Here is a 14,057-nt window from a genome sequence, read left to right on the forward strand (position 1 = left end):
GCAGCTCTGGGTTTTAATGCAGTTATGAAGGCAATTGGCTGCAGGCAGGTTGTATATTTCAAATTGTAATAAAGAATGGACAGCCCGGGTGCATACCACAGCTTTTTAAGTCTAGCAGCCATTACGGCTTGCGGGAAGTCATTTAAACTGCAGAATAACTCACTTTGATAACCTGTGCTGCTGTTTATCAACCCAGACTTTGTTAGTGTCTCAAGGAGGGTCCAAAAGTGCCACATGCACTTAGGCTTGCAGAAAAATAGAACAAATATAGTACACAGAAAACATTGTGATTCAAATTTAACCTGCTTTAGGTCAGGTAAAAATGGGGCATGATGAACCTTAATTTATTCCCTTGATCATAGATGGCACAAAATCTCATCTCAACACTTTTAAAATATAATAGTTAATGTAATTCATGGGGTTATTATTCAGTAATGGTGTATATTTCAGACATCTTTGCTTTAAAAACTATAGGCTAATTGTTCAATTTGAATTGTTGCTATCATGACAAATCTTTGTTTAAAATTGGCAATTAAATATGTAAATATTCACATGCAAATGTTGAATAAGTTTAATAATTGTATAAGTTTCATGATTTCAATTAATTAGGCATGCTTTTTAATTACTAAAATATTTATGGTGTAAAACAGGTCTGGCAGAGAGCTTTATTACTCAGCTTCTGAAGACTATGACAACACCACGTATCTGTAACACGCCAGCTCTGCGACACGAGTAGTTTCGGAGGTCCCTGAAAAAAATTGTTGGGGAAACACTGCATGCCTGTATACAGTGGGGAGAACAAGTATTTGATACACTGCCGATTTTGCAGGTTTTTCCACTTACAAAGCATGTAAAAGTCTGTGATTTTTATCATAAGTCCTCTTCAACTGTGAGTGACGGAATCTAAAACAAAAATCCAGAAAATCACATTGTATGATTTTTAAGTAATTAATTTGCATTTTATTGCATGACATAAGTATTTGATACATCAGAAAAGCAAAACTTAATATTTGGCACAGAAACCTTTGTTTGCAATTACAGAGATCATATGTTTCCTGTAGTTCTTGACCAGGTTTGCATACACTGCAGCAGGGATTTTGGCCCACTCCTCCATACAGACCTTCTCCAGATCCTTTAGGTTTCGGGGCTGTCGCTGGGCAATACAGACTTTCAGCTCCCTCCAAAGATTTTCTATTGGTTTCAGGTCTGGAGACTGGCTAGGCCACTCCAGGACCTTGAAATGCTTCTTACGGAGCCACTCCTTAGTGCTCTTACTGAGGGAAGGAGGATGTTGGTCAAGATCTCGTGATACATGGCCCCATCCATCCTCCCCTCAATACGGTGCAGTCGTCCTGTCCCCTTTGCAGAAAAGCATCCCCAAAGAATGATGTTTCCACCTCCATGCTTCACGGTTAGGATGGTGTTCTTGGGGTTGTACTCATCCTTCTTCTTCCTCTAAACACGGCGAGTGGAGTTTACACCAAAAAGCTCTATTTTTGTCTCATCAGACCACATGACCTTCTCCCATTCCTCCTCTGGATCATCCAGATGGCCATTGGCAAACTTCAGACGGGCCTGGACATGCGCTGGCTTGAGCGGGGGGACCTTGCGTGCGCTGCAGGATTTTAATCCGTGACTGCGTAGTGTGTTACTAATGGTTTTCTTTGAGACTGTGGTCCCAGCTCTCTTCAGGTCATTGACCAGGTCCTGTCGTGTAGTTCTGGGCTGATCCCTCACCTTCCTCATGATCATTGATGCCCCACGAGGTGAGATCTTGCATGGTGCCCCAGACCGAGGGAGATTGAACGTCATCTTGAACTTCTTCCATTTTCGAATAATTGCGCCAACAGTTGTTGCCTTCTCACCAATCTGCTTGCCTATTGTCCTGTAGCCCATCCCAGCCTTGTGCAGGTCTACAATTTTATCCCTGATGTCCTTACACAGCTCTCTGGTCTTGGCCATTGTGGAGAGGTTGGAGTCTGTTTGATTGAGTGTGTGGACATGTCTTATATACAGTTAACGAGTTCAAACAGGTGCAGTTAATACAGGTAATGAGTGGAGAACAGGAGGGCTTCTTAAAGAAAAACTAACAGGTCTATGAGAGCCGGAATTATTACTGGTTGGTAGGTGATCAAATACTTGTGTCATGCAATAAAATGCAAATTAATTATTTAAAAATCATACAATTTGATTTTCTGGATTTTTGTTTTAGATTCCTTCACTCACAGTTGAAGTGTACCTATGATAAAAATTACAGACCTCCACATGCTTTGTAAGTAGGAAAACCTGCAAAATCGGCAGTGTATAAAATACTTGTTCTCCCCACTGTATAAGTCAGAATACATTTTCCATTTCAGATTAACCTCTTTTATTGGGATTTTGTTTTGTTTGACATCGGTTATTCAATTATTTAACTAAATTGTCAAAACAATTTTAAATAGAATAGTTGATTTAGTATATAACATGTTCAATTACACTTTAAAATATAACGTGTATATATAAAATATAATATAAAATATAACATGTATATAACAATATAACATGTTCAATTACACTTTAAAATACATGTTAGTAAAAACAAATGCTTAATATAATTCACATTTTGTACTGTGACTACTTAGCAAATGCTTCCATTAATTTTCCTTAACTCACTGGCTGATGCATCAACCTCCTGCACTTGTAAACTTAGGTCTAAATATGAAAGTAAATGCACATTGATCTTTAGGGGGCCATCTTAACCCTACTATTTGCATTTTCTATTCCTAGTTTTCCGTTTTGCCTGTTTGCCTATGAGACATTGTATGTCATTTGACTTAGCTCAGGCCTCTACAACCGATCAATAGCATCCTCACTCTGAGCAAAAATAGTTGTTTGAAGTGTCCTCTTTTTGTTCTCTTTTCCAGGAAACCCCTCCGAAAAGAAGAGAATGGCACAAGCCGAGGGGAGTATGCCATGAGCTCACGCTGTAAACAGCAGGTAGTGGAAACCAATAACACTGGAGTATAGTGGCCATGTTACAGCAAGGCATGTACAGCTGAACATTCTGTTCGCTACAGCACCACCGTCTCTCTGTTTGGGTTTATGAGAAGGACACAAGGTATATTATGAATTTAAGAACTGTAAACCGCATGGCTGCCCTTCTTGGGACATAGAACAATGTTTAAAGAAAAGACTGTATAGGCAAGTATAAGCAGGCTTTGAGGAGACTTGGAAACTCCTAGCAATGTTGGCAGCTGCACGAGTATCACGAGACTCAACCTGATGACAATATACAACACCAACAAATAAAATAAACGCATGCACTTTCTGTTGAATGCAATGATGTTTTTAAATTCTTGTCTTCTTTTGTCTTTAACTCTGTCTCTGCAGTGTCCCTCATTGAACATTAAGGGTTCTCTCACCTCATGTAGATTGTGTAAATGTGTTGAATGGATAAATTACGCATTGGCCCCATTGTTTTAATAGAGTCTGTTAGAGCGTCCAAATGGATTGGTTCATCCTGCACTTGTGTACCAAATATACAATAGAGAACAAGAAAACATCCAGAAATGTGTTGCGGTTTGTGTTACTATGCAATTGGAAAGGATAGAGTTTTCGAGGTGCATGCTGATAATACAAAAACACAATGCTAGCGTTAGCATTGCTATTAGTTAGCTGATTGAAGTTTGATCATTCTATAGATATGTATACATTTTAAACAAGCTAAATATGGCTGATGTAGCCTACATGTGAAAAATATCAATCATGTTTCATGTTATGGCTGATAAATAGCTGATATTAAAATCTATACTTTTTTTGTCTAATTATAAAGATAAAAGACACCAAAAACTGAAATGTATAGTTTTTGTGAATGTCCAAGCAATGTCTGGCTGCTTAGACAACATTATGTACAGTATGAAATATGGATTAACTATTCATTTCGAGATGAATAATTGTTTGAGTAGTTGAGATTTTAAAGGTCACAACATAGGTGACCTCTCTAACTTTTTTAATAATATAGAAGTTTGGCTTTCTGTGTTATATATTTATGTAATGGACACAATATGTCCAGAATCAGTTTACCTTTCAGTAGCCACACATTCCCGTTCTCAAATATTTAACATTTGTATATGAAAGTGGTCCATAATTTTGCACCAATTAGATGGGAAATGGGAAGCAAGAAATAAAATGATAAAATGAAATTAAACACTTTTTAATAAATGTTCAATTTCAACTTTAAATTATTTGTTTTTTCTAGAACTTAAAGCAACGAGGAATATATACATTTTTACATTAGTCATTTCCTCTAACAGAAATCAGTGAGGTTAATATAACAGAAAACAGTGCTCTAGTGTAACTGGATTTGATAATCATGTCATCATTTGTGGCCTGTTGTCCATCTCGAGTCTTGGGAATGCTTGCAAATCATTCTAGATTCACATCAAGTCCCTTCTTGACCCCTCTGGCAACTCTTAAAATCTAGGATGGTACTTATCATACTTTTACTAAGATGGTTTATAGCTATTTTTGAAGTGGTTAATACTGTGATTTCATGTGGGTTAGTGGTTGCTTCAAAGGTGTATCAAGGTGATTCATCAAACAAGCTTAACCCTAAATTTAGCTTGTAATGTCACTCTCAATCAGACCCTCTCTATTGTTTAGTTTATTTTTATTAGAACTGTGTATCCAGTGTATCTAAATATCTGTTTTATAGACAGGAGCTTGTTGTATTTAGAAAACAGTGATACAATGTTCATGCATACAGTAACACTGAACTATGAATCATAATATAAAACCATATACAACTGAGCAATGATGTTTACATAAAATACAAGCTCATGTAAACAAACATCCCTCTTCATATCCTGTAAAACATTCTCACACTCTACTGTACAGTCATTCACCCGTTCAACAAGATATACGTACTGAAGATATATGTGTATTATACTGTACAAAGATACTCAGAATTGTATTGCATGAATGTACATATCAATATTTGCCTTCTTGACAGTCTATCGTGTGTACAGAGTAAGAGAAAATGTTTATAGGGATAAGTATAAATCGATGTGTCGTCAGAACAGAATAAGTGTTATTGTTTGTCTGGAACAAGCCATTAATGTATATTTGAGTAATCAGAGGTTGTTGCACAATGTATGCATCACATACCAAAATGTAAAACAATTATATATTGTGCATTGAACTAATTTAATTGCAACTTGCTGACTTTTTTTAGTTTTAAATAAAATTGTACTACTGAATTGCATCTTGTGCTTATTTGTCTGCAAAAATAATTTGGTCTCTAAATTGGTCTGTCTGGAAGAATAATTCCATAATTCTGTACATGTGCATCTTTCCAGTCTGAAAATAGCAGATAGGCTATAATATGTAAACAGTGTATGCTTATAAATATCTGATTTCATTACACTGTTGATGCCTGATATCTGTCAACCTTGGAACGCTTTGTGGTTTTATGTAGTGGATAATTATATTCCATTAATTGCTATCTGAGATATAATTATCTCTATATAATTATTGTCCTAAAAATATCCAATACCTAGCAACAACAAGGCCTTGTTGGACTCTTTATATAAAAGAGATTTCTCTCACGCGCATATAAAACGTTGTCTTTTATTCTTTTTCTATTTTAGTTCTTTTACGAAAATTTTCGATATACTATTTGGAAAAATTTTAATATACTATTTGGGTGTATAATATTTTTTTTTCTTCATTTTATTCAAGTTAAAGTTCAGCCAAGACAGTTAGTAAAACCAGATTGTCAGGCAAGGGTGAATCCGTTGGAGTTAAATGAGAGAAACTGTGGGGAGAAAATGTTATCGGCTCACCTCTGTCTGCCGACACACCTTGCTTGACAGGTAGTTTAGAAAAGTGGAATATCAAGATGTCTTTCCAATAAGAACCACAGTGTAAAGATATTTTCTCTGTGCTGCCAGATAAATTACCCCAGTGTGGATAAGGATGATAAATTGCTTGGAGAACCTGAAGGCCGAGTCTGCTGTCTGTCAGTCAGTTTCACGTGAAAAAGCTGATGCTTTACAATGTTTACACTGTCAATTAGTCAGGCACCAGTGCGGCTTCTCGTCAGTCAAAGTTATTTGTCCGCGGCTTCATATTATTCAGACCCAATGCTCTCATTGTACATCACAGGTCTCTGAAATGTATGTAAAACACTGAAACTTAGAAATAAACAGTTAAGATATTGTTCAGGTTATAAGCCATTTCCATATATACTACTACTGTATTCACTACTGTTCAAAAGTTGAGTAACTAAATTGATCAAAAGTGACAGTAAAAACATTTAAAATGTTAGAGAATATATATATATATATTTTTTTACTTTCTATGAATCTTGAAAAAGTAGCATGATTTTTAATTAAAATAGAAAACTGTTATTTTAAATTTTAATTATTCAAATATCTTAATTTTAATAATATTTCACAATATTACTATAATAATTTACGCTTTTTTGATCAAATACATCCAGCCTTGGTGAGCATAAAAGACTTGCATTAAAAAAAAAAATCTTACATTCTGTATACATATAAATGACTAACAATAAATAGCCTAAATAACTAAATAACAAATATTTATGAAAGTGCCTTAACAACGATACCTTATATTATTATATTATTATACATATATTATAATATATACATTATATATTATAATGTTTCAATGCAGGCATTCATGAATTCATCAACAAGTTTTCATGTGCATAGCTCCTTTTCCTCCAGGCAATCATGCATTTGCCGCTGGCAGAATGAGGAGTTGATTCTCTCACCTTTCAAAGCTTCCTCATAATCGCCCTTTATAATAGGTGACCCAGTATTAATGCAGTGCTGATCTCAAGCTGTTCCTTGAGATTGAGAGGACATATAACATAGCACAAACCCATGAGTAACCACAAATACCAAAATCTTGTCACACGAACATATACACAACTATCTAGGTGCAGTACATGTTAATAAGGGAGGCATCTCTAAATGAGAGAAGCTAGGAGAGCTGTTCTCTAACTTCTCCATCAGACGTGCCATTTGAAGATAATGCAATGAGACGGCTGGGGCCATTTGGAGCACTGATGCGTCTCTTCTCCACCGAGACTTGACTTACACGGGAACAAAGCCAACCCGACAGCCTGTAAATCGCTCTACTCAGCTCCTGCTCATGGGAAGAGAGAGAGATAGAGAGAAAGGGGTCCACTTTTAGACGATGACACAAATCTATAGATATATGACTTCATCATGACAGCCCTGTAATCGATGATTCCACCGAGAAATCATATGAAAATGATAGATTGAATTAAACTTTGCTCAGTGTGCATGCACAACATTTGTAACAAGTAAACAGAACACTAAAGAAGCTTTGCTTTTCTGTCCGTGTCATTGTAGAGAGAGCACTGACTGCGCATATTATATTGTCAGGATTTGTAGCACTGCATTCAGCCTGAGTTGGGACAATAACAAACTCAACCGTGCCTCCAAAGCTGTGGCACAGCTGAAGCTAAGGCCTTTAGGGCCATATGGATCAAATGAAATGGACTGGAGGGGATAATCCTTCTGCTGTCCCCATAAACAAAACCAATGCACCACTGCTAATGTGGCTGCACCCATTTGCATCTCATTGGTCCAAGCCTCAGAATCAACAACAACATCTGTGAAAAATGCACCTCTCTGTTGTACAGGCTGTTCTTTGAAGAGATGTTTTCAGACTTGGTTCAATGGTGAGAAACCTCAACAAGGTTACCATCAGTTATTGGTTTCAGTTCAGTCTTAATCCACCCAGATCCGGGATGTAACTATATTGTGCGTTACAGCATACATTACAGTTAGTTCTATTACACAAATTTGATTGTATAAGCTGATATAACAAGGGGACATTGTCCATTGTTTTTCTTTAGGTGTGTCCCAAATGACACACTACACTATGCACTTATACACTATATGAAGACTTCAGAAGCAAAAGCCTCTAAGTCCGTCTAAAATTTTTCTTTTATATTAACATTTTTATCAGGCTCCTAGGTTTCTACCCAAGTACCGGCATTTCTGAATGGGCTGAGGCTGGGATTTAGTAGTGAAAGTATTTGATGAACATATACGCAATATTATTATCTCAGAGGTGGCTTTTAGAGGCTTTTGCATTGGAGTTCTTCATATTCAGTACTTAACCATGTATTGTATGACTTTTATAAGGTTATTATTTTGTCATTCAACAGAGTCTGACAGCCCCTCCCTCTCCGCTACATAAATTAAAGCTGCGACAGTGCATGAAGTGTCCAACATTCCACACTTTTTTTTTTTTTTTCCTGGTTAATTAATCATCTGCGTATTTAAAGCGCTCTATTTCTTTTGGGAATTTTTAGTGTGAACACATTACTCACACTATACTACAAAACAACATAGAATAGTGCACAAGTACGCAAATTGGGACGCACCTCATGTAAACATGCACTAGGCAGACGTGTTTGAGCATTGCACTTGCGTATTGCGTTTTTTAAGTGTCGCGAGTGACACGCCTTTCAAAAATCACAACATTAAAAGACATTCGACATTTAAAAAACACATTTTTTTATTCCACTACCAGTTAAGTGGTTAAGTCAAGGAATCATCCACTTGACTGATTTGTTCAAAACGATTAATTTAAAGTCAGTGGTGAAAATCAAGCTTTTAATGTTGTTTATATGTCTATGTGGTGTTTTTAATATGCTTTAAGACAAACCATGTGCAAATTCATAAGTCAACACCATTGCTGAGTATGTCTGAGTATGACTGAGACAGTTAAAAAAAAAACGGTTTGAAATCGCTGGTGTTTCTGACATCACAAACTACCTTGGAACCAATAGAGTCAATGTGTGATCGTCAACGAGTGGATTTCTGAGCTATCGTGAGTGAGTGGAGCCGGGGCTAATTTGCATATTCATAGAACCGCTTATACTAAATGAGGCAAGGGTGTAGAGTACATTCAAGCTATTTCAGGGCATTAAAAAAATCAGGAAAAAAATTAATTGTGTCATTTTGGTGATCAAAGATGAGTGGATAGACTACAGGGGGACTTGCGAAACAAGTGAACTGTGTTTATGAGCTAATCATTAAATCATTCATTCAAACTATTCGTTCAAAATTACTGATTGAGAGGAATGAAACAACCTGAGTGAGTCAAGGAGTCCTCTTAACTGATTTTTTCAATACCACTGATTCATTTAAGAATGAAACAATTGGACTGTCTTTATAAGCAAGTCTTTGAATCATGCACTTAAACGATTCATTCAGGAATGAAAACACCTCTTGTGTTGCTCAGGAACGCATTTTGCTTCGGCTTAGCTATTTTCATTAGCGGAGCAAAAATAGAGTGGGCAAAATTTGCTACAATGTAAAATACTAAATATATCCTCTTGTTTATTGAACTGTTGAATAAAGGCAATAGCCTATCAGTCTCAATTTGGATAGACAGTTAAAATGTTCAATGAGACACTAAAAAATGACGAGAGCAGCCCTGGAAAAATGTACACTGCAAAAAATGATTGTAATTTTAACTTTAAAAGGCTGTAAAAATGCTACAGGAAAAACATGTTAATTGGTTAACAGTAAGTTCCCTTACAGATCTAACTTTACGTAATTTTACAGTAAAGCACTGTTAAATGTGTCATTTTTGGAAATAAAAAAGAACACAATCAAATAATTGTCATTCCCAGAATTCCCTGTAAGATAGCTCATATTTGATGCTTTTTAATTTGAATAATTATTAAGTATTTCTTTTTGTAAATTACAGTTTTATATTGTAAAATGTACAGGTTGTTCTGTAAATGTTTACATTTTACTGTATTTTTACAGAATTATTCTGGCAACCACAGCTCCCCTTTTTTTGGGGGGGGGGGGGGGACAACAACAAAAAACAACAGGTTTTTTTCTACAGTGTATGCTTTGAGGTAGGTTTAGCTTTCATTTCATTACCATTTGACTGCATGAAATAAAACCGCAGTCACACTCTGCAGTTTTGGATGCCTAGGGAAAAGTCAGCCCTTAAACAGCTCTAGTGTCAACCGGTGCCAGAGTGTGATGGAGAGCCCTACAACGCTCCTGCCTCTTCTGCCAGCACTTTTTGAAGATTTCTGGCCATTTAAAAGAGTTTGCACAAAACAAATGGCCACTTACCCCTCTCCCCCATGCCCCTCTGACAGCGAGGTGTGTAATCAATGTTCAGCATTGACCTTTCTAAGGCCATTCATCCACATAAATGCCGCAATGGAAAATTGATGAACAAAAACAAAGCTCAAGACCGAGTGTTGTGGTTTGGCCCATCTCACAAATTTGAATGATAGTGGGCAGTTGTGGGATAGAGTGATGACAGGTTCCTGGGCTCTGAAAGGGAGAAAAAAAGAGAGAAAATACCTATAAATCAGTGATGAAATCATATGTGCTTTGTGTTCGTTTCATATTTCTTCTAGGTTAAACTGACATATGCATTTCTATTAATATATACAAAGAAATATTACACTATGTTCAATATCTAATATATTCAAATACTACTACAAAATTATAAGCATACACAACAAATGTCTTTACTCACGCATCAGTGTCAGCAACACCAATTGTCTTATCTGGACCCTCTAGTTTTCTCAATTTATTAGCTATGGAGTTACATTGCCACCCTGTGGTTATTTTATAAAGACATTAAATAATTACTAAAAACAAAACCTGTGAATAGTGTTCACTTTGGCTTAAATATATTTCTAAAATAGACTTTTTTTTTTAATAGTCATTGAGCCTGGTCCAACATATGTGATTTAAACTAAATTATTAAGGCACAATTTCTGTCGCACATATCTTTTAATTGCAATCAAATATAATAGAACCAGTTTGTTAACAGCTGAAAACTATATTAAAAATTTTATCTAGCAATGTCAATTAAATTTTTTGTTTTGTTTTATATAATATATCTGAATTTTATGTAATATTTAATTTAATACGTAAAATTAGATTAGAAAATTAGAACCGTATATAGAAAATTAGAACCTTATATTTAAAAACCTCATACAGTATATACACAAACACAATAATAATAAATAAATAAATGAATACAAAGTAATACAATAGATAAATAAATAAATATGATACATTTAAACAATCCGAAAAGTCAGGACAGAATGTTGATGTACATTAGATACTTCAGGAGGAACTTCAAGCAGAGCATAGCATTGGCTGGAAAAGGAGTAGACATACTGGGAATCTGGGCAATGCCATCAGTTCTGCTCTCAACAAGCAGTCTGGCCATCTGGAAAGAGCCTTTTCTGGCTGACATCAAAACTGACCTGAAAAAGTTCAGGTCGGGGTAGCACCCACCTTCAAGGGCATACAGACAGCTTTTGTGTTACTATTACTGACAACATTATGTAAATTAGTAAAAAAAAAAAAAAGTATTAGTACTATTTACTATTTATCTCATATCATAGCACCCACCGGAAAAACAGTCTCAAATAATTTTAACCAATCAAAAATATTGATTGAGATTAAGGAGGCTCTGATTGGTGGATCATCTCACATCAGGTTCCGGCAGTAAATACATAAATAAATAGCAGTTTGGATGCTGGATTTCTGAAGTCACATGAAGCAATGAATGAATGAATGAATGGATGGATGAATGAATGAAAATACTGAATAATTTCCCATACGGGACGTTATATACTACTCTGAATCGTTTGAGTTTTTAACGAACAAGTTTTTTTAACGTTTTTAACTAACACGGTATCTTTTCGTCGCCATATATTAATTAACACAAATTAGTTATAAAAAAAAAAGTTACTCTATATTTAATTTATTATTAATTATATTTCGAAAAAGGTATGTAAAATGCAGGGGTATTCAATTAAGTTAAGTAGTTTGAGTAAAAGAACTGGAAGAAAAAGCTGTAGCCTTTTCTCAATTTGATGAGTAAAGGATAATATTTCTGTTCAGGTGATATCTCCCAGAAATGAAAATTTTATCATTCATTTACATGAGAACCTGTGATTTTGTGTCAATAATGTGAAAGCAGTTATGCAAACAGTAGCCTATGCTTTAACTTGTAGTTAAAGGTACACCATGTAGGCTAACTTTTTTTCTTACCCTGATTCTCTGTTGTAAGCCTATTATAAGTGTTTATAATTCAGACCTAGTGGGATGGTGTACCGTCAGATCCGTAAATAAAGAAAAGTTGCTCCGGGCCACTTGGATGTGTGTATGGTGTGGGAGTGGCATTGAAAATATGTAGCAGTATATCAACATTAAGTGGCATAGCATCTTACGCACAGAAGCCATTGGCAGATGCTGCTGTGCTTTGTGGCACGTCTGGATTTTATTGGCTTGTGCCAGTGGAACGTCAAAAGATGCGATTGTGCCACTAAATCATGTGACGTGCCAGTGGATTGCATCATGTGATACTTGTACATGTGCCAGTGGATTGTGGCATGTGCCACTAAAGCTTGTGACGTGCTGATGGATTGTGTCCTCCTCCAGTAGTGACTGACAGAAGAGTTAAGCGTCCTAAATAGCCAAATTTAGTGATTTTAAAAAAATAAAAATAAATGTACTATGTAAATATATAAACAAGCAACATATTATTAATTAAATGTCGTACTGCCGTTAAGTGCGTATGTTACACAATCTACATAATGCTCCGGCAAACAGCGGCATTATTGGGAGGTGCCATAACATATGGCGACATGCTCCGTAACGATGTCAGTGGCACGACGCAATCCATCGGCACGTCACAAGTTTTATCCACTGGCACATGCCAATGACAACCGGATGTGCCACTGGTTTCTGTGTGTAAGATGCCACTTAATTGTTAATACAGTTTCTTTGTCACATTCACAATGACAGAGAATAGCACGCTAAATATCGAACCTTCGGGGAATCACACGTTGTTGTTGTTTTTTTCAAACGCCTAATAGAGGAGAGTCTACTGGCAAAAAAAGAACGCAACAGTCACAGAGCTCGTAATAAAACAAGAATCAGCATTGGCTTGGCTTTTCGGAGATAGCGAGAACTGAGGGATTTGAAAAGGGTCACAGAGATTGGTGTTTTTTTACTCAACGGGTGAGTAAGGAATTTCATTGAACAGATAAACTGTCATAGCTCTCCATTGTTTATCCTTGATAATTTTTTCGATTATTAATAAAGCTCCACAGCTTTGAGATTATAGAAGAACCAACTTGTTTTCTCTTTGGATCTTTTAGTTGTAAAGGAATAGTTAGATATCAAATTTCTGTAATCTTTTTTTGTAAAAAGTGTTCATTGTAAAGTATTATATATTCTATTCTTGTGAAGGGTTATTTCATTATGGGTTGTGCCAGTAGTGCTGTCCTGTAATTCAGTGGTTCTCTCAACTCCAGTCCTCGGGACCCGCTGCTCTGCACATTTTGTATGTCTCTCTTATCTGACACACTCAAATCAGTTCATGGAGTCTCTCCTAAGGAGCTGATGATCTGGTTCAGGTGTGTTAAATAAGGGAGACATACAAAATGTGCAGAGCAGTGGGTCCCGAGGACTGGAGTTGAGAACCACTGCTGTAATTTATTTTCAAGGAAGTATACTGTGCCTATTAATGGGTATAGCTCAGTGGTTCTCAAACTTTTTGGCCACGCTGGTGCTCCCCACCCCACCTCTGACTACCAAATATTTTCACAAAAAATTATAAAACACCTGCAATTTCACTTTGCAATGCCATTTAAACTGTCACGACCCCTGTGTCATGGTTCCTTGTTGTGGACTCTTATTTTGAAATGCATTTTCTGCTCTACTTATATCATTACTTCCCCTTTCCTGTTTACTTCCTGTTTACCTTTGTCTTGTTTGTTACCATAGTGATTCATTCCATTGATTCAATTCCACAGTTTTAAGTGTGCCTTGTTAACCTGTTGTTATCCTGTGTATATATTCCCCAGTGTTTCAGTCTTGGTTTGTCGGTTGTTGTCTTTGCATGTTGTGTGAAGCTGTTTTCAATAAATACTGCTACAGCTGTATTCTCACCTCTCTTTGTCCCTGCTGCCTACACGTAACAGAAACATTGAAAAATATAACAGCAAG

The 14,057-nt window shown here is 36.1% G+C and overlaps 1 protein-coding gene across 2 annotated transcripts in view; it reads left to right on the forward strand.

The window, feature by feature from the left end:
- The window catches only part of prima1 (proline rich membrane anchor 1), a 43,285-nt gene extending 38,050 nt beyond the window's left edge, over positions 1-5,235 (forward strand). Inside the window, exon 4 of one of the 2 annotated variants that reach the window (XM_081378566.1) lies at positions 2,904-5,235. In XM_081378566.1, coding sequence (XP_081234692.1) covers positions 2,904-3,006 — 103 coding nt within the window. In that variant the 3' untranslated portion in view covers positions 3,007-5,235. The remainder of the gene's footprint in view (positions 1-2,903) is intronic. The other variant, XM_081378567.1, reaches the window with a different exon arrangement.
- Positions 5,236-14,057: the final 8,822 nt, after the last annotated feature.

This window comes from Scardinius erythrophthalmus (assembly GCF_964197995.2).
Source record: "Scardinius erythrophthalmus genome assembly, chromosome: 11".
In the NCBI taxonomy this organism is placed as follows: domain Eukaryota; kingdom Metazoa; phylum Chordata; class Actinopteri; order Cypriniformes; family Leuciscidae; genus Scardinius; species Scardinius erythrophthalmus.